Genomic DNA, 20,817 nt, shown 5'->3' on the forward strand with positions numbered 1-20,817 from the left:
TTGGGGACCATCAGAGACTCCTTCAGCAGCTTATACATATGTAAATGATGACAAACCGTAATGCAGCGTGACTCTTCTCACTGCTTACAGTTAATAAAGAATCTGGTAGTTTTTATGGCTTAAATCAGCAGTTCAGCTTAAAATTTGAACCTCAATTACAGAACTACCTTTCTAAGTAAAAGGAGTACTATAGGACACTTGAAGTTTTCAAAATATCCCCAGCAGGATATCCTTGAAGTACCCTTGGAAGTATCCTCTTCAAGCCTGTTCAGGAAGACCATGCTTTTTTAGTACTCAGTGCTGAGTATTATGGATACTTGTAATTCAGAGCAGCACAGATATCTAAACACTTAACTCTATTAAACTCTTCAGAACTATGAAAAAACCCACCACCTTTAATTTTACACATTCAGCTTCACAACCTATTACCCAAATATTAATTACATTAGCATTTTGCTCACCATATAGTATAGCCATGAAAATGATGATTCTGCATATGAACACTTCCTCTAAGAAGTCATAAATCAACAGAAACACAGGGTTAAAAATTTTCAACTTTGAAGTTTATTTAGAACTCAGGGGTTAAGCGTGGTAAGTTTCCAATTGTCTAATAATAGCATACCCATTTAACTAGCATGGAAATTGCACTAATTCCCCCTGCCCCCCTCCCCCTTAGAAATCTGGTTCATTTTAACAGACGGTGGTTTTGCAAATAGTGCACTCTAGGACACTACTGCAATTCCTGAGTGTTCAAAGCTACTGTATAATACATTATGCTGAAAGAAAACCAACAAAATTATTATTCAGAGCTAAACCAGCTATTTTACCTTACTTCTGAAGTACAGAAACATAAAATGCAGTGTATTTTAACAAACTCAAGGAAATTGTTTTAGAATGCTTAAAAAGGGGAAGAAAGAGAAAAAAAAAGAAAAAAACCACCATTTTAAAAAATGACATCCTTTTTGCCTTAGTTTAAAACAAAATAATTTTTAGCCTCAAGTCATTAGCCTCAAGCCTATTAAAAATGGCCAGTGAACTTAAGACTCGCTCAGACTGATATGTAGTTGTGACTAAAATATCCATGTTGGTATTCCTTGTCCTTTTAGGGTATTCCTAGCGGCTCTAACAAAAGCAGCATAACAGGGTATCTCTGGTTTATCATTCTAGTGCTCTTGAAAATGAGTTACTAACAGCACTGGCCAGAGTGCTTACACATGGAATTTCAGACAATCACCCTACAATGCACTTCAGCTTTACCGTGCAAAGCCAATCTAGTCATAAACATCCCCACATCAAACACATTAAATTGTGCCAAAGTATGTGATGTGAATAAATGTCAGCTAATCTATCAATACACTGACAAATGTCAGCATTGTTTAAGCCCAAAATAAAATTTCATTTGTCAGAACTGACCTCCTGCATGGGCAGACTGCATAGTCTATCTAAGTAACTAGTTTTCATCCAGGAAAATCTCTTCCAAGTCGTATTTATGTTGACAAACAGGTTTAGAGAGTTTCAGCCCTCTAAATTAGCTGTGAGTTAAAACATCAAGGAAAAGGTTCCACCATCAGTTGGTGGGATTTTCCCATGATAGACCCAATCACTTCTTGATCAAAACAAAGCTGAAGCAGTGGCGGCTGGTGGAAATGCTAATTACATTGTTCTTGCATCATTTCTCATGATGCATTATTCTCATTTACAGATGATTTTAGCAGAAGGGTTCTTCAGGCAGCAGCTGAAAAAAAAGCAACTTCTTGTTTCAAGTTGTGTGTTTTCTTTATGGAAACTTGTTTTGAACAAAGAACTAATAGTACAGGCAATTGCCAGCAAGAACTACCAAGAGATAATGTGTTCCACTCTAGCATTATGTCAGTGGCTTGCCAATCCTTTTTCCCCTAAAATATTTGTAAAAACATTGGAAATATCTATGAAATTTAAAAAACAGCTCCTAAAACATCTGCTTAATGTCCTTTCCTTCAAATATAAAAGACCTCCACATTTCAGGGTCTTTTGCTATGGGTGCAAGGGAGAGGTTGAGAAAGAGGTAAAAGGTAGGACAACTTCTATCTTTTCTGTTGTCATGTTACAAAATTTAAATGACTACTACTCTAGAGATTAAATACAGACTTTACATAAACAATCAGAACAACGGAAATAAACCATAACTGAAGCCATATAAAATCCTTATCAGGTCAAGTGACGGTATATTAAGAACAACCATATATGTTATATAGAAGATAATATACACAGATTTTAACAGTTATTTTTCCCCTTAAAAGTCACTGTCAGTAGAATCACAGTCTTACTGTACAGACAAGTGACTGGAATATTTGAAATCACTAACGGGGTAAATTGAGGTTATAAAAGCAAAATGTTATCAAGTACACCTTTGCACATGTCTATACTAGACTTAAATTAAAAGCTTTAAGCATTCTCCTACACACTCCACTTTCAACCTAAATGGAATATCACTGACAGTATATAAAGAGGGCACTTCTAATCTAGTTAGTGTAACTATGCTACAGGACAGCTATCTTACAAAGGAGATTAAGTTCAGATGTTTAGAAACTTTAAAAATAAGAGAAAGCTAGAAACGCTAAACAGCTACTCGAATGTAACTATAATTATCTTTTAGAGACTATTAGACTAAACTGCAGTATTTGCTATGGTCATTGTATTAAAAGAAAGTTCTACCACACCTAAAGGATAAGGCATAGCCATCTACTAATTGGCATATTTGTTTATTTGTCTCAGTTTGTGAAAAGGTCCTTATTTGTGTAAGCAGCAAAACAAACTCCAACTGAATGATTGCTATATGCAAAAGAATTGAAGGCAATTGCCTCTGCAGTGAACTTTACAGTTCTCAACAGCACACACGCAACATGCTATCTGAAAAAAGTTACTAACTGAACTACATGTATTAAATACTGAAAAAAGTTTTACATTTTTTATTATAATTTATTTTATTTAACAATCTAAGAAGTTTGCAGCCATCAGAAGTTCCAGTGCAATTTCGGGTGCAATTGGGAATTCAGGAATCTCCGTAGAGCTGTTAGTATAGCGGACCTTGTAGGTGAAATACATGCATACTTTGGATAGGACATGGGATGGGATCTCTCTAAAATTGACCTCATTTGTTTCATTTTCTGCAAACTGACCTGTAGAAAGAAAAAGACAACATAAAAGAACACCAAACCACAAGTCAAAATCTCAATTCACTGCCAAATGAAGTAACTTACCATATTAATATAATGCATTCTCAATAGACCTGCTTAAGTCCCATATTCCAGGGTACTAGATTCTTCATTGTAAAGCAGGATGTGCCACATTCAGAGCCCTCAAGAATACTAAAACACCCACCATTGTGAAATGTTTATTTAGGCTGCAGCCTATCAACATTACTCTGAACAATTACACCAGAAATTCAGGTTTACTTCCAATACAGCTGATAGGTGCTCTAAAACTGTAGTGTGCTTAGCTCTAAGAGGCATCAATCCAAATTTCTAGCTGTCTTATCCAAGGAAAAAGAAGGTTTCTAGATGTTTCATATCTGCATATGCACACTTATCAGTAGTCCCTTCTATGACTCAGTAGCTTTGAATTCCTCAGTTTCAGGCAGATTTGACAAGAGGGTTGAAACCTCAAAGATGCATTCTTGATAAGCTGTGAAAACAGACAGCAGGGACAGGAAAATTCTAGCTGTACTGGAGAGAAGTTTACATGCAGTACAAGTTTATCCCTATTAGATATTAAAGAATTTATTAAGAATTCAAATCTCAAAACACAAGTACATTTGAAATTAGTTTTCTATAGTGCCTATAACCATGAAACCTGGATGATGCAAAGGTTAGGATCCTACGGTTAGTCCCACATGATTTCTTTTATTTTTGTCTTTCATTCCCTCACATCTCTGGACTTTCAACTCATTAAACTGAAAGACAATAAAAAATACTAATATTAACTCCACATTTACGGGAGACTAGCAATGTTTCGTTCCCACTATTTCTGAGGGCATCTCCTAGCTACAAAGCAGAATTTACTAATGTCTACACAGATTTGTGTAGAAATATCTGCATGCACTAAAGCCAATCTGGCTTGAATTTTAGTACAGGAACAGTTGGAAGCAAAAGAAGAAATGTTAGCATATTGGCCATGTCACAGCACTGAAACTGAAGACTTACACATCAGTGAAATCATGACCTACTGAACTACACAGCAACAGTACTTTTCCTTGTGACCCATTTATCTTGTTAGTATTTATACAAAATATTCTTTACTGCTGAGTCCCTTACAGAGGCAGTTTCTAGCCCTCTAAGCAGGCTACTTTGCCTTTTATTCCTTCACACTGAATAAATTCAGAGCAGGTCTTGTAATTATTCTTCTTCTTAGATGTCTGGGAGGCTGACACAGAACACTTACTACGTATTTTCAAATGCAACCATTAAAATGACAGCAGAACATTGCACTGAGAATTTTAATTGCTCAGTTTGCCCAAGTATTACGAAGTAATTAAAAAATATATTAAGCCAATAGATCTCTCCAGTAATTCCCCTCATCAGAATCTAGAAGAGAACATAAGAATGACCACATTCAGTTCCAAGCTCCATGTTGCTTCTGTCCATCACTCAAGTGGACAAAGGTAAGTGCACAGAATAAAGGTATAGAAGAGAGAAAGCACTTGTGCTAACTTCTCCCTGTTCTCTCCCCACCCTTTTGGTCTTCAAAAATTAGTCCAGATGCTTCTTAAACCAGATATAGTCTCATATATTCAGTAACATGTGAGGTCCTTCCCTCCTGTAAGTGTATCTACCCTGGTCTCAATCTTAAACTTTCATCATTAAGCTCAGGAACTCCTTGCCATAGGATGTTGTGAACACATGAATTAACCCCAGTAGGCAGCAAAGCACCACACAGCCACTTGCTCATTTACCCCTGCTGCTGACAAGGGAAGAGGAAAGGAAGAGTAAAAGCAAGAAAACCTGTGGGTTGAGAGAAGAGAAAGGAAACAAAACAAGTGATGCAAAGGTAATCACCACCTCCCATGGGCTGACTGATGACCAGACAGTTCCCAAGCAGAAGATGGCTTACCTCCCTTTCTTACACCTCTCCCTTTTTCACTTTGGAGCAAGACATTATATGGCATGTAATATCTCCTTCAGTAGTTCAGGTCATGTGTCTGGTCATGTTTCCTCCCAGCCTCTTGCACACCCTCCCATCTGGTCATTGGGTGGGGAAAGAGTGGGAAACAGAGGAGGCCTGAACAGTGTGCAAACACCTTTCAGCACCAGCTAAAACAGAAGTGTGTTACTGACTCTGTTTTAGTCACAAATCTAAAGCACAGGACCATGTGACCGGCTATGAAGAAAATTAACTCCATATGGAATACCAGAAGTCCTGCCATGGCCATGGCAATAAAGAACTACTGGCTCTTGTTCGTTCTGAACTTGCCAGCTCCATGTTTCATATAATACCCTCAAGTTCTCATACCATGGGGAACTAGTAGCAATGACACTGTAAGATCACTAACTCCCCAAAAGCAGAGCCCCATTTTAAGTCTGGTACCACAATACCCCAACAGAGATGGGCTGTTCTGCTGGAAACAGGAATTAGGCAGGACTTGGAAAAGTTATCAGTTACTCAAACTTTCACTTACTGCATGATAAAAATTCAAACTGTCCAAAAGTGAAAGCAAAGAATGTAAAAGTGCTAAGTCTTCTGTACCTACCCGGTCCACTCAACATTGCTTTTATTGTTCCTGATGTTAATGCATGCTCTCTTTTTACAATGAACTCATGGCCATCAGAGGATATTAACTTCACATACATAGCATCTGGGCCCTCACACCCACCGTATGTTTTCTCTTCTCCATCTATAATGGAAAAAAAGATAACAGTTTCAGAACACAATATACTGATTCACATCACTAAAAATGCAAGTTGCAGTCTTTCCTATGACTAAGTTTGCAGACTGAAAATACAATGAGAAATGAGACAGAAGCATTTTACATATTTGAAGATGACTTTTCTGAAGTAACCAGCAATCTGGTTTAAAGTATTTTTGCAAAACTTGGAATTTTTTAAATTAACATCCCTCCATCATCACATTGTGACATGATTTCTAAAATCTACACAGGAATGAAATTTTCCTTTAGACATTCTCAAGTGAATTGAACATGCTACTGCTTCCTTCATTTAAATCTACAGTCATATTAATCATATTAACACTTGCTAAAAGTTAACTAAACACATATCTGATACTGAAAAATATAGATGGCGAGGAAAAAAGTGCTTTCCGAAGCACTGGTAAGAATAAAAGCAGTCAATACTTCTGCTTTGAAGAAATGACATGAAATAAGATTCATCCTCCCTTACTGCCCAACCAGACCCAGAACCATACAGCATCACTGCACACCCAGGTTGTGGCCTTTGGTAGAAAGCATGGAAAGTGCCAAAGCACTAAACCCACAGAGATTTGAAAATTCTCCCCACAGCAGTTTGACTGTACTTTTTCTGTTTCAGTAAATACCTGCTCTCTACTTTGTTTCTCCTGAAGCCTTTATCCCCCTTCCCTTTTTGTTCCTTCCTTTTTGTATCCCAACAGTGCTACTTTTAAAAGCTGAATTACTGTTGCCAGTGTAGCAAATAAAACACTCCCCCAAGCAAGTCGCTTTGTGAATTCAAGTTAAAATTGAATAATGTAGTTATTGCCAATTTTAATAAAGTATTGCAGTGCCAAACATGCTATTAATACATTCAGAAAAAGTATAGATAAAATCAGAATCTGTCCAATCCCGTTTCATTAACCAGTCATTTGTTGAGGCAGAAACAACAGTTTCAGACATGTAGTCATACCACACAGTGTAATTTATCAGAAATCAGTTCCTATTATGATCTCTGAGCCAGAATTCAATAGGCTGACCTTAGTTAACAAACAAGCAAAGAATTATTTTAAAAAGTATGTAGTGCACTATATAAAAGTTTAGTGTTATAAAAGCCTAAAGGTAGGCTTTTCCTATTTTATTTATTCCTATTTTAGCATGTATATTTTCAGGACTATGCACATTAAGCAAGTGAAATTTTTTGTTAGAATAAATACACTCTGAACAAGTCTTCCAATAAATTAACAGTCACTTGAGAAAATTCTCCTACAAAACATTTGCAGGAAGTTCCACTAACATTTGAGACTACAAGAAAAAGTGACAAGATCAACATTTAAAGTCTTAGAATCCACCTCCTCTACCAATATGAGAGAGAAAATGCTTCAAATCATAGGAAAACAAGAAACACTCTAAGACTGTGAACTTACCCATTCTCTTCTTATTAAAAAAATCGTTTCTTTTCAACTGCAGATTTTGCAATAGGAGAGTCTGAAAAAACACAAGTGGCAATATGTCAAGTCAGCAGTAGAATTCTCAAAGCCCCCTTTACTTATTAATCTTTATGTTACCATAAACACTCTTCCAAAAAGAATATGATGATACACAACATGCAATGTTGATGAGCAGTATGTTTTGAAAACAGGAAGCCTATGAAGTTATCAATGGGAAATGCAAACCCTCGACCTTGGCACCTCCAGTACTGTCTGGAGGCCGACCTGCTGGAAAGCAGCTTTGTATGAACAGACCTGGGGGTGCTGGTGGACAAGTTGAACATGACCCAGCAGCGTGCCCTTGCAGCAAGGATGGCCAACAGCACCCTGGGCTTTATTTAAAAGCATTGCCAGAATGTTGAGGCAGGTGATCCTGCCCCTCCACTCAGCACTACTGGGACACACACCTGGAGTGCTGGGTTCAGTATGACACACTGAACAGAATCCCGCAAAGGGTCACAAAGATGACCGAGGGATTGAAGCTCTTGTCAAACAAGGTCAGGCTGAGAAAACTGGGGTTGTTTAGGCCAGAGAAGAGAAGGCTCAGGGATCAGTCTAATCAGTACGCACTAAATACCTGGCCTTCAACCTGCCCTTCACAGAAGATTGACAGTTCCCAATTACCACCATCAATATCACCTAGATAATCTACTTCAGACATATAATGCAGGTATTCACATGGTAAGTTAACTAGGAGCTTTCATATCTTATATACTGATATGCAGCTTGATGCATGTGTATTTCTCCATGGAAAGGAAATTAAAGAGTTAGAAAAATGGAAGCACTTACTTACAAAACAAATCTGGCATGTTCAGATACAACTTTTATTTCTTTACCCCAAACTGCATCTCTGCTGTGGAAAGGAAAACTTTGGAAGAGAAATTCTACCCACCCACCTGCTATCCTAAAATTCCTTTCATATCAACAGCCACTCTGCAAACATTACCCAGTACAAATCAATGATACTGCTGTGTGCCCACAGATTCAGGAAAATAGCACCAGTGATTCTGGGTGATCTCCCAGCTCAGGGTTGAGGGCAGTCAAGAGATCAGACCACAGCCCACATTTGCTCCCTCCTATGTTTCCGGTAAAAGTTTAGCAAAAAAATGTTAGCAAGCTGAGGAAGCTGCAAGATTTGGAAGAAGTACTACAGATACCTCTTGCTACTGCTGATTGCTTCACTTCTGCACAGCACTTTGATGCTAGTTTATTCCATCTCTCTTTTTTCATAGCTACAAATATCAAATAGTCCAAATGTTTCCTGAAGCTTTCAGAAGAAGGCCCTTTGTTATATACACCTAATGAAACTACACACACATAACCAATAGCTTTTAGTTGTCTGAAGAGAAATGAGCAAAAATAATCCTCCACTTACATTGCTACTTTCTTTGAAAATTATCCTGACTTTATGGAATTATCTTTAAAAAATATTTTCCTTACCACTGGTATAAGGAACATCTTAACCTGTACTCTTGCAGGTGGAAAGTTCCTGAATATAAGGCACATTGAAGAATGCTCTCTGAGAGTTAATTTGTGTACGCTGTAATACAGATTCCCTAGCATGGAGTGTTAAATGCCTTCATTATTTTCATTAATTCCAGGAACTCATCTAAGAAAATTACATTTAGGTGCTGGAACAGTTAGGGCCCAAAACTGATGGGATCTTTCACCCTGTTTCAGCAGTTTTTGTAAATGGAAATCAGGCATCTTATTGGAGAGTATCTGTTGCTCAGGAACTGAAGAAATATCTCACATTATTATTTCTACTTTGCAGAAGAGGATCACTTGTACTACCTCTTTTTCTAGCCACAAAACCATTTGCTACATTCCAAAAGAGTAGTGAAACTGCTTATGATTTACAAATAATAATACTTGAAAAAAAAAAAAAGCAACACAGAAGTGATACCACTCTTTGAAAGTGTTGGTGATGATAAAATACGCCTTTACAATACAAATAATGCCACTAAACACAGGAATAAAGGCTAGTTAGTGGGAGTGAAGATATACTAAGACCTTGCAAGGTAAACGCATAACTTCAGGAGGCTCATACACTGAAAGATTGAAAATTGAGACTGAAAAAAAGTCTACACAAAAAAAAATTAGCTGTCACAAAAATATACAATAAGCATTTTAATAAATCAAATGTGCTGTCATATGATTAGAGAGGGAAAAAATATAGTAATTAACAAAGAAGAAAAAAATTATCAGGCTCAGAGGTCTGAATTCAATTGTACTAAACAGTAAAATAGGATAAAAATGCAGCAAGCCTTAGTAGTTTTAGGGCACGCTGAACTAATCTAATATCTAAAAAATTCATCAGTCATTTTCCTTGGGAAAAAGGAAACTCAAATAAGATGCAATCTGGGCTCAGTGTACCATCTGGGGTTAAAAATATGTGAAGAGAGGTAATCTTAAAATAAGAAAGAACGTTTCTACAAGACTACAAGAATACAGTAAGGTGTTGCAAACATAGAGCAACTGGACTAGAAAAGAACTACTAGTTCCTCAAAAAAAAAAAGTCGAACTTTTTTTTAAACAATGCTGCCAGAAAAGCATAGGCAGATTTGGATGAGACAGAAGTGGAAAGCATTGCAACAGAAGCGGAACAAAGCGTAACACAGACAAGTGACCAGTCTTGAAAAACTGCATACTACAAGCCACATGAAATTAAGGCATATGAAATCCAAGATTCCTTGAAGGGACCATTACAATCTTCTTTCATGTAGTCAGGGCTTGTTATTTGGGGGTATAGTCATTCTGTGGTCAACTATAAACTGATGCAGCTCTGTGGGGGCAAAAGAAAAAAGAAGGGTGAGGGACAAAGAGGCAAATGCACATTAAGGATTCCTTTGCAAGAGAGACAGGGAATATTCGCAATGTTACACATGAGCAACAGTTTGTCTGGAATACCACACACAATTCTGAAGCCCTGTTTTCAAGAAAAAGAAGTTTGAAATACAAGAACTACAGGGAGGACCTACTGATATGACCAAAGAGCCTGTTTATAAAAGAAAAATTAATCTTCCTTATTCAGCTTAGCAAAACTGGAATGAAGATAAATATAAAAATTCATTGAAAGGATTAAACACTGTCGGGAAAACTATGCCAACATAATACCACAGTTTAAGTTCAACAAATGAACGCAAACACAAAAAGGGATAAAATTTATAGTGCTATTCCAGAATCCAAGTTTGGCTCTGAATATAGAAAACCGCAAACATTCTATTGCCAAAAGTAAAAGTTGCAGAAAAGCCACCCTGCTCTTAAGAAAATGATATAATATGTTTCCATATATGATGCATTTGACAGGTTAGCAAGGGACACACTGAGTTTCACTCAGTTTCCATTCTGATGCAATAAGATGTCATTAAAAAAAAAATTCTGAATACTATTAGCAGTACAGATTTATTCCTGACATAATAGCTAACAGCAGAAAGCCCAGAAAAATCAGAGAGCCAATGCAACAAATGAGGAGAAAGGAAAACAATGACACTCAGGAACCCTGAAAAACCTAAAAAACCAGTAATGGTTCCTCTTCTGGATCAGGAAGCGTTCAGTCTGTCATGACATTGTATGAAGATCAGAACATTGTCAAAGCCAGAAAAAAATGCACACAGAAAAGAAATCAAAAGGACATAGAAATACCTCCCACAAAATCTCACTTGTGCACACAGGGAGTAAAAAAGGAATACGGAGGGAAATTTTCTGCACAGTTTTTTTAACTGACAGTGGCATGGCCTTAGGTTTTAAATAATAGGTCAAGGAGAGTCAAGCAACCTTGTATGTTGTCTTCCAAGAAATTATTTTCTCGCAGTGTATTTCCAGTGTAATGTTTATTACAAAACGTATCACTATATTTTACTTCTACGTATAATGAAAGCAGCATAAATGACAAGACAATAGGAAGAAAGAGACTGAGATTTCTGAACATGCCTGATAACTACCTATATTTTAATTACTTTTCCACATTTTATAATTGCCTGTTTGACTTCACCAAGACTACACCAATGCACCAGTCAGGAAGAGAACAATCCAAGTTTTGTTAATGTGTACTTTTTATATATTTTTGACTTGACTATTTCAGACTCCTGCAAAGAACCACTAATTTATGCTGAAGTACATTCACAATTCCATCTGCCCTTCAAGAAGCTTATGTGGCATTACCATAAGGTAGCTCAACTCCCTGACTTTAATCTCAAAAAAGCACATATATTAGGTATTACTGTTTTCCTGTTTTGCCTCCTTAAAAAAAAGGCAAAAACTGCATTTATTAAGAGAAAGTTTACATAAAAGGGATATGCCACATTTTAATCAGAGGAAGATACAATACAACTAAACTAAATTTTCCAACCACTCTAAAAAGGATTTCCTACTGCACAAAACATAAAATTGTCATTAGATATTAGGAACTAAAAATTGCCACAAGTTGCCAGAATATTTACACATACCAGGTACAATATAGCGAAATATCACAAACCTTTAAACCATGGCAATTAAGCCACTTAAGGTAAATGTTCTTGTTTCCCTACTTTAACTTCTTTTTCTTACACCTCTAAGAAGAAATAGGATGGTGTAGTGAGTTTAGTCTGATCTCTTTCCTGCTTCTCTGGACCATCAAATGCAAGAACAAAACTGAAGCATGTCCACAACCATCCCAGCTCACTCCCAAAGCTGCATGCTCATCTCTCAAATCTGCCAGAATTTACAGAATATCATTTCTTTGTATGCCTTGTATGCCAGTGAGAGGAATAGGCACTAATGTAGCTGAACACACTTGACCACTGCATGGCTTCCAGAACCCCACTGCTCTGTTCTCATTAGCACAAGAAAACTGAATCTATGCAAACATTTCAAGCATTCAGATTCTTTGAACCCACAGGAAAACCCTTTAAAAACTCAGATGCTGGTTTAAGGAAATTCAAATGGCTTCCAACTAATTAGCTGCACAACTTTTGTATGCTTCAGCTGCTGAGACTTGTATCCATTTCTAGAAAACATGTGGCAAATAATACAAAGGCCTTCACAACTCCTAGGTTTGTTTAAAAGCCAAACGTGACATTTTTTGGTGTCATTTATATATCAGTAAGAGTTCATCAATTACCAAAGGCTGCTGTGTGTTACGACTACAGCCTCCTACTGTTCAATCCTAAATTCTACCCTATCCTGTATAATAACTTGTTTAAAAACACCGCTCTTAAGTTCAGCATCCATTGCTCAGCATGCATCAAAAAATAATTAATGAAAGGACCAAAGCATATTTAGAAAAAACATGAGGAGAAACTGGTACAGCATGATTTCCAAATCAGCTGATTCACTACTCCAGTACTCTCAGGCTCTAAAATTCAAGTTTTCTGGGACACAGTGGAATGTGCCAGGAAGGTATACTACACATAAATGCTAGTTGAGATAAACAGGAGATGGGGTAGATAGCATGCGTGGAGCACCAAAGACCTTAGTTAAGATTTCTTTTCCTATCTAAGGAAACTTTCCTTTTCAGTAATCCCCCAGAAAGTTTTAACAAAAAAACCCCAAAAACACGGGCAGGGGAGTGTTACTGTTTTCTTCCAAACATACTAAAAGCCCTGTACTGTACAGCTCTTGCCATCAGGTGGAAAAGGCTGCTGGCATAATGCAAAATTTTACAGGGCATGTATTTCTGCCCTCTTATTATAGACATTCACCAAAAACTACTGTTATGCAAACTACCCCACAATGAAGATAACTAAATCCTGAACCTTTCTAGGTGGTAAGAGACTTGTAAAAATACACCAAAATTCCTTAAATTAATCTGACAAACTCCATACTTTTATGACATAACTTAAGGATTTCTTGTAACACACACGAGAATTGTAAAAATACAGTAAAACATCTGAAGCTGAGTATCCTTGAGTGTGATGATAATTTATCTCACTACAATAATATTAAAACAATTAACAATATTAAAAGTCTTCACATTAAGACTATGTGGAACTATCTAAATCTGTTTATCACCTGCTCTGGTACAGAAAAAAAAAAAGAAGAAAAAAATCTCAAATGGCTTTTCTCTGACACAAGGAAAAATTGAGTGCTGAAGTGCTAGAAGTTTCTAAAAATTATCTTAAAGCTCCCAATGGAAATATTAGCAAAAATTTTACTGACATAAACATTTTATTGATATAACTTAAACTCATTAAAACACTGATCTCAAGGCATAAGCTGTGTGCCACATATGCAAAGATGTGGCCAATGTACAACAAGAAAACTAATAAACACTTATTGCCCTTCAAAGTAACTCTTCAGTTCATAAAACATTATTTCTCCCCCAACAATTATTTTGGTCCTTATTATAAAAGCAGAAAATTTGGAGCATGTAAGGGATTATTCAGAAATAAGTGCACAAAGTGGTTCTTATCGTAAAGGTCTCTTGCCTGCCTGTTTATCTGTTTTTCTGGTTTGCTTCCAAAAGCCATCAAAGCCAAGTAAACAAATGGCCTGCGACTATTTAGGTCTCTTCAGAACTCAAAGCTTAACTTACAATCTACAGTACCAAACATACTTAGAAATATTTAACAGAAGTTAACCAAATTGGCTGTCAAAGCAAACTGCTAGCTGCACCCTCACCTTTTCACTCATAAACGTGAAGCCCTCAATAACTTACTAATGCTCAGGTTCTCTTGTATTAAAGCAGAACCTCCCTCTGAGGAACACACGGCACTCAGAAGCTCATTTCTGTTGCTACAAGTAGGTGTATCACCCTTTGCTTTGCTTACATTCGCCGACCATTACAGCCAAATCCCTTGAACCAGCACTTCTCACCTTGGCAAAACAACCCCTGGGGGCGCATCATAAATTTTCTCGGCCTTAACTTTTCCCCTCTCTCTACGGCTTAGCGTAGGAAAAGGGCAAACGTCACTTATGGCAGGAGTTTGGGGGTGATGCTCAAATCCAGCACTGTTCCAGAAAGCCCCTTTTCCTGCGGCGCCGGGATTCCAAGGAGAACGTTTTGGTGGAGGAACGCGTCTTTCGCCACCACCTCGGCAGGAGAACCCCGGCCTGGCACGCGCCCCGCGCACCCCGCCGGCCCCCGGCGCCGCTCCGGCCCCTCCGCCCGGCCCCCGTTCAGCCACCCCCCCCACCCCCCGCCAGGAGCGGGGCGAGACCCGCTGCCCTCCGCGGGGCCGGCTGCGGGGGCTCCTCGCTCCCGCTCGACGGGGCGCCCCGCCCCCGGGGTGTCTCTCACAGCCCCGGCGGGGTCTCTCTCCCGCGGCCGCCCCTCACCCGTGGCCGCCGCTCCCTCCGCCCCGTTCGCAGGGCCGCGGTGTCGGCCCAGCTGCCTCCGAGCGCTTCCGCCCGGGTCAGGGGCCGCTTCCGGCCCCCCCCGCCCCGACCGTCCGACGCCCGTGCTCCCGGCATGCCGTGCGCCCGGAGCGGTGCATGCTGGGGCGCGTAGTCCCGGGGCATCTGCAGGCCCGCCATGTCAGGGCTCGGGGGTGTCGGTCAACAGCAGCTTAACATGAGCGAGCATGTGCCCGGTGGCCCGGCAGGCTAATGGCATCCTGGCTTGTATCCAGAATAGTGTGGCCAGCAGGCCCAGGGCAGTGATCGTCCTCTGTGGTCACCACCGGTGAGGTCGCTGTTCAGTTCAGACACCTCAAGTCTTGTGTTCAGTTCTGGGCCTCTCAATTAATGCACGACATCGAGGTGATGGGGGGTGTCCAGAGGAGGGTAACGGAGCTGGTGAAGGTTCTGGAGCACGAGTTTTATGAGGAGCAGCTGAGGGAGCTGGGGTAGTTTAGCCTGGAGAAGGCTCAGTGAAGGCCTTATGGCTCTCTACAACTACATGTAGGAAGGTTCAATAGATGGGGTTGGCCTCTTCTCTCAGGAAGGTGGCGAGAGGACACGAGGCAATGGCCTCAAGCTGTGCCAGGGGAGGGTCAGGTTGGACATCAGGAGGAATTTCTTCACAGAAGGGGTGATTAGATATTGGAATGGACTGCCCAGAGAGGTGGTGGAGTCACCATCTCTGGGGGTGTTTAAGGAAAGATTGGATGAGGCAGTTAGTGCCATGGTCTGGTTGACGTGGTGGTGTTGGGCCACAGGTTGGATTCGATGGCCTCAGAGGTGTTTTCCAGCTCAGTTGATTCTAGGATTCTGTGGCTGGGCGGCTGTCATAGGTACGGGAGACGCTGACACGGGGCCGCAGCGCTGCCGGCAGCCTGGCGGGGGCGCCGCGGAGCCGGCCGGACCCTTCCCGCGGGCGGAACCGAAGTGCGGCGTGGCGGCGGCGCGGCGGCGCTGCCGCTGTGGCACCGCTCGTGGTGTTCCCGGTGCGGCCCGCGGCCCCGCCATGCTGCTGCCGCTGCTGCTGCTCCGGGGCGCCGCCGCCCCCGCCGCCTGCCGCCGCACCTCCGCCTCCGCATGGCTGCGGGGCGCCGCGCACCCCGCCTGCCGCCACCGGGCCGTTCTGCTCGCTGCTGCCGCGAGGCCCCAACAGGTTGTGCGTGGGGCTGTGGGGACCGTGTGTGGGAGCGGGAGGAGCGTTCTCGCTGCTCGGGGAAAGGGCGGCGGCCCTGAGATTCGCGGTTTTGCCCTTAGAGGATTTTGAGGAGGAAAGCGAGGTGCTCCCCGGGGCGTACCTCCTCTGTTACGCCCAGGTGAGACCCCACCTGGAGTGTTGCGTCCAGCCCTGGGGCCCCCATCGACCTGTTGGAGCGAGTGCAGAGGAGGCCACCAAGATGATTGCGAGGATGTAGCATCTCTCCTACAATGAAAGATTGAGGGAATTGGGTTTGTTTAGCCTGGAGAAGAGGCGGCTTCGGGGTGACCTAACTGTGCTCTTCCAGTACCTGAAGGGAGTCTACCAGAAAGTCGTGTAGGGAAAAGGGACTTTTTACAAGGACATGAAGTGCCAGGACGATGGGGAATGGATTAAAACTGAGAGTAGATTTAGCTACTCTGAAGGAAGCTATTTAGCTAATCCAAGATATTAGGATAAAAATTCTTTGCTGTGAGGGTAGTCAGGCAGTGGAACAGGTTGCCCAGAGAAACAGAGGATTCCCCAACCGTCAAGGTGTTCAAGGCTGGCCTGGATCGAACTTGGAGCAAACTGGTATAGTGGCAGGTGTCCCTACCCACAGCAGGGATGCTGGAACTGAATGATCTTTAAGGCCCAGTTCAACCCAGGCCATTCTATGATTCTGTGATCAAACAGAGACGTGATGAGCACGGGTGCCGTAAATGTCTCCCTGCAAAGCTGTGTGTAAGTCGATTGCTGCCTCAATTCTCAGTAAGGGGGTTGCAGACATTTAATGCTAACATGCTATATTTACATGGAAAGTTATTAAAACAGGCAGTATATTAGTTGGAGTTTGTGGCATGCTTTGGAGTGTAACCTAACTTTAATCCCTAGTTTAAAACGCTGGGGGTGGGTTCAGGGCAAGGAGAAACTTTCTGTGGGTGTGTATACGTACATATATGTGTGTATGTGTATATGGATGGTAGATACAAGCTGTAGTACTCGTGTTCCTTAGCCATGTACTGGTTTTATCTTTCAGGTTACATCTTTTCAAGGAGTGGCTGGTCACAGCCTCAGCACATCCTCCCCTCATGATCACCCAGAACATGGAAGATTAGTTTATAAAGGAAATTTGGCAAAGACAGTGTTAGGTATGTGACTTGAAGTGGTTTATATTGCCTTTTTTTGTTGTTGCTGTTTCAACAGTGTTTAGGAACTTTAAAATGGAACATTAAAAGTGAGCATTCTCCTTTCCAAGTTTGCCAAAATCTGGATTGTCTGTACAGCAAAACAAATAAAAAAGGTGGTAGTGGTGGTGCTTGGTTTCTGCTTCTCTGCTTGAGTTTGCAGGGAGTTCTTTTCATTCCTCTAACCCTTCAGCCTTCTTTGGCTTCTCTTGCAGCCCTTGGGGTGACTTAGCCAATCCAGTAAGCAGTGAAGATGAGCTATAACTGCTGTTTACATTCTGTGTGCTTGGAAGTGTTCCTGAAATGCTTCCCAGGCAGACAGGTATTATGATGAAATGCTTCATCCGTAATAAGACTTCTCTAATCTTTCTTTGGCCAGTTAATGTTACAAAGACCCAGTGAAAAATAAAGCCACTGGATGTTTTCTGATACACGTCTTTGAAATGTGTCCTAACACACTTATTTGTCACAGCATCTTGGGCTCCTGGTTCTCACGGTGGCTTAAGGACTGTGGATTGTCCACGGCACTGGCTACTGTCTTTCAAACCACATGCAAGATGGGTGTGGAGTACTTGTTAATATTGAGTAACTCAGGGTTTATGCATGGTGAGGGACCAAGCTGACTTCTTTGTAATGCACGCTGAATGTCAGCATTAGTTGTTGATGAAGAGAGAAATTCCCTATCTGCCATATCTTCAATGAGTACCATTACATGTGTCAATGAATGGAGTCAAGTCTCATTAGAAATCAGTTTTCCTGCCTGTGAAGTAAAAACTTCATATGTGTGCATAACCACTAATAACTGACTGCATCACAGAAATAGAGCCAGCTACAAGCTTTGATAAACCCAACATGAACATATAAACAAATCAGAACAGCAGCAATGAGACAGGGTCAAGCTTTCAACAGTTCTCTGTGAGCTTAAAGAAAAAGAGAAAAGGGTTTTCAGTAACTTCATCAGTTCAAGTAATGGCATTGTTATGTGGAAGAAGAATAGATGTAATTGGAGAGAAAATTTTGCTCATAAGAAAATTTTGCTTCATTTTCTCTGTTTTTTTCTTTTATGTAGGTGTGAAGTTTTTCTCTTACTCCACCAGCATATTCAACCTGTTCATGATGCCCTACATCATGCTCAAGAGTGGTATTGGAGTGGAAAGTCTGCTTGTCCAAGCTGCCTTTTATGGGTTGATTGGGGTTTTTACGTTTGTAACACCGGTTACTTTGCATATCCTTACAAAAGGTTACGTGATCCGACTCTATTATAAAGATGAAGTGGACACTTATACAGCCATTACCTACAATGCCATCTTGGCAGAAAAAGCAACTGTTTTCCATCAGAAAGATGTAAAGATTCCAGACATCACAAAGATGTTTACAACATTTTATGCTAAGACAAAATCAATGCTTGTTAATCCTACACTTTTCCCAAATCCTCAGGATTATAACCATCTCATGGGCTATGACAAATCCTCATTTTTTAAATTTGAGGAATTAGAGGAGGTAAAGGAAGCTGATGAAAGGAAATAATTTGAAGATAATGTCAGTATCATTGTCCATAGTGCAGTACTATATATGTGAAAGAATGTAAAAATCTATTACACTTGCTTAAGTATCAGGTAGCTGGAGTTTTCCTTATGCATTTTGGAATGTATAAAAGGAGACGCTTCTTAAAAAATATTACAAACAATGTGAGGATTTCTTTAATGACATAAAATACAGTAAAGAAAGGAGATGCTTAGACCTGTCTTGTGCTTGTTTATTCTTGGTTTGATTTTTATTGTTAGCTCTCCAGACACCTGTAAAACACCTGAGCTGTGTGGCAGTCTCACCATCTCCATGTCAAAAGAAGCCATTCGTAATAGACAAATCATCAACACTCATTACCTATCAAGTATGTAGTTAGGCTGTTAAGCCTTAAATATCAATTGTACTTAATCCAAAAATACCGGGCTTTTTGTCACTGCTGGTGGTGCTATAAAGGGAGTGAACGTGGCTTTCCCTTCCCTTCCCTTTGTGAGACCATCAGTAGCCAGAAGGAGTCTCTAGAAAGCAGACAGGTATTCTTGTGAATTCCTGCTACAACCTCCTCCTGAAGGAGGGGAAAACATGAGAAGAATGGCTGTGTTGCTGTGACCTCTAGCTACTCAAAGCTACTCTGAGGTTTCTTAAAGTCCCACTCTGAGCAACCCTGTCCCCAGAGGTGGAGAGCAAGAGGCTCTTCTTGGGCACAGGAAAGCACCGTGGCATAAATTTGCTCTGTGAGCATCCCACTGACAACAGGTGCTGTATTTGAATCAACTTAAAGAACATTCTAGCAGCTAGTGGTTAAAATGCATTCCGTCAGAATTTGTGTAAGGTGGGGAAGCAACTGTGCCTTTAAAAAACATACCTCTTGATTTTCAGCACTGCAAAGAAAGCCACCTTTCACTGAACTTAAAAGGGGATCAGGTCTTTTTGTGGTACTAGACTGGTTCTTCTCCCTTGAGTGTGTAGAGTTTGGATTTATATTTTTTAGCCCAAAGCACATAAACTGACAGATACTTGTTTTCAAAGACTGAAGGACCTAAATATTTTGAGTCATAAAAACTACTGAATTGAAAAAAACCCCCAAAAGTGAAATTAATCCTTCTATGTTAGCAGTATTAAGAAAATATAATGCTTGCTACTAGTCATCCTGATCCTCCAAATAAAGAAAAAATTATTATAGCTAGCTTTCAAGATGTTTCCTAAGTTATAGCTGAAAAACTATATATTTATAAGTCTAAATGTCTTCCAGTACTATTATTTCAATTTCTTTTTGTAGGATGACACTACAGATGATATTAAACCAGTGGTTTTGAATGTTGCTTTTCTGATTGCCCTCAATGAACTTGCTGAGTAATCAAAAAGCAAATCGTCCCATCCCAATATTTTTGAGGCAGTTCTTTTGTGTTGGCACAGCTATAATTTAAAAACCCTTATTGTATTTCATTAAGCCAGTATCATTTCATGGGTAGCAATAATATCTGAATAAAATTTTCATCAATTATATTGAACGTGTGAGGTTCAAATTATATTGAGCAAGCAATTCTGATCACCTGGTTGTACTACTTGTCCTCATTGAAATGATGTTTTACACATAGTTAAAAGTAATCTTTCCATGTCTGATGCATTCACTCACTTCTTTTGGTGCTTGCATTGAAAGATGAGGTTGACTTGATCTTCCAATGCCAAATACAGGGAGAATCAGAAATAGAGTTTGCAGGAGAAGGTGAAGGAAAGACTCCAAAATTATATTTATTTACTCCATAGGCAATGTCAAAATCCTCACCTTTTTCTTCTGACTGCAAAACCTTTTCATTTCTAAATTTGAGATTTGGCCAATTCAGAATTAAGCAGCGTGAGTAAGATATCTCAACGCCAGTGGCTAAGTTTCTGTCTATGGAAGATAAATATTATTTCTTCTGCTCGTGTTCTGGTAGTGAAAAGAAAGTTAAGCTAGTAGGTGGCTTTCTGACACACAGATGATTAAAAATAATATTAAAGAGTCCAGAATTCTGCCAGAAGATAGGTGATGATTCTGGCTGTGATGTAGTCTCAGAAAAAATATTTTAAAATTCCAATCTGCAACTTAATAGGATAGTACTTTCGTGTTAGGAAAAGAGAAGACCAGACTTACTGAAGATACTCAATATTCTACCTGCTTCTGCTTTGTTTGCTGCTACACTTAGATTGTGTACTTGGAACTGTAGGACCATTTAGGTTGGAAAACACTTCCAAGATCATCAA

At 40.1% G+C, this 20,817-nt stretch overlaps 2 protein-coding genes across 2 annotated transcripts; one reads left to right on the forward strand and one right to left on the reverse strand.

Annotated features, from left to right (window-relative positions):
* Positions 1-541: 541 nt before the first annotated feature.
* Positions 542-14,726, reverse strand: ELOC (elongin C). The gene is made up of 4 exons (XM_039549425.1): positions 14,626-14,726; positions 7,306-7,366; positions 5,726-5,869; positions 542-3,158 (listed from the first exon to the last, which is right to left on the reverse strand). Exons 2-4 carry the CDS (start codon positions 7,307-7,309, stop codon positions 2,968-2,970), a joined length of 339 nt encoding a protein of 112 aa, XP_039405359.1. The 5' UTR covers positions 7,310-7,366; positions 14,626-14,726; the 3' UTR covers positions 542-2,967.
* Positions 14,727-15,606: 880 nt separating this feature from the next.
* On the forward strand, positions 15,607-20,077 carry TMEM70 (transmembrane protein 70). Its single transcript, XM_039549777.1, has 3 exons — positions 15,607-15,841; positions 16,902-17,013; positions 18,119-20,077. The coding sequence occupies exons 1-3, from the start codon at positions 15,695-15,697 to the stop codon at positions 18,574-18,576; spliced, it is 717 nt and encodes a 238-aa protein (XP_039405711.1). The 5' UTR covers positions 15,607-15,694; the 3' UTR covers positions 18,577-20,077.
* The last annotated feature ends 740 nt before the right edge of the window (positions 20,078-20,817 follow it).

The sequence above is a fragment of the Corvus cornix genome, chromosome 2 (genome assembly GCF_000738735.6).
Source record: "Corvus cornix cornix isolate S_Up_H32 chromosome 2, ASM73873v5, whole genome shotgun sequence".
NCBI lineage: Eukaryota > Metazoa > Chordata > Aves > Passeriformes > Corvidae > Corvus > Corvus cornix.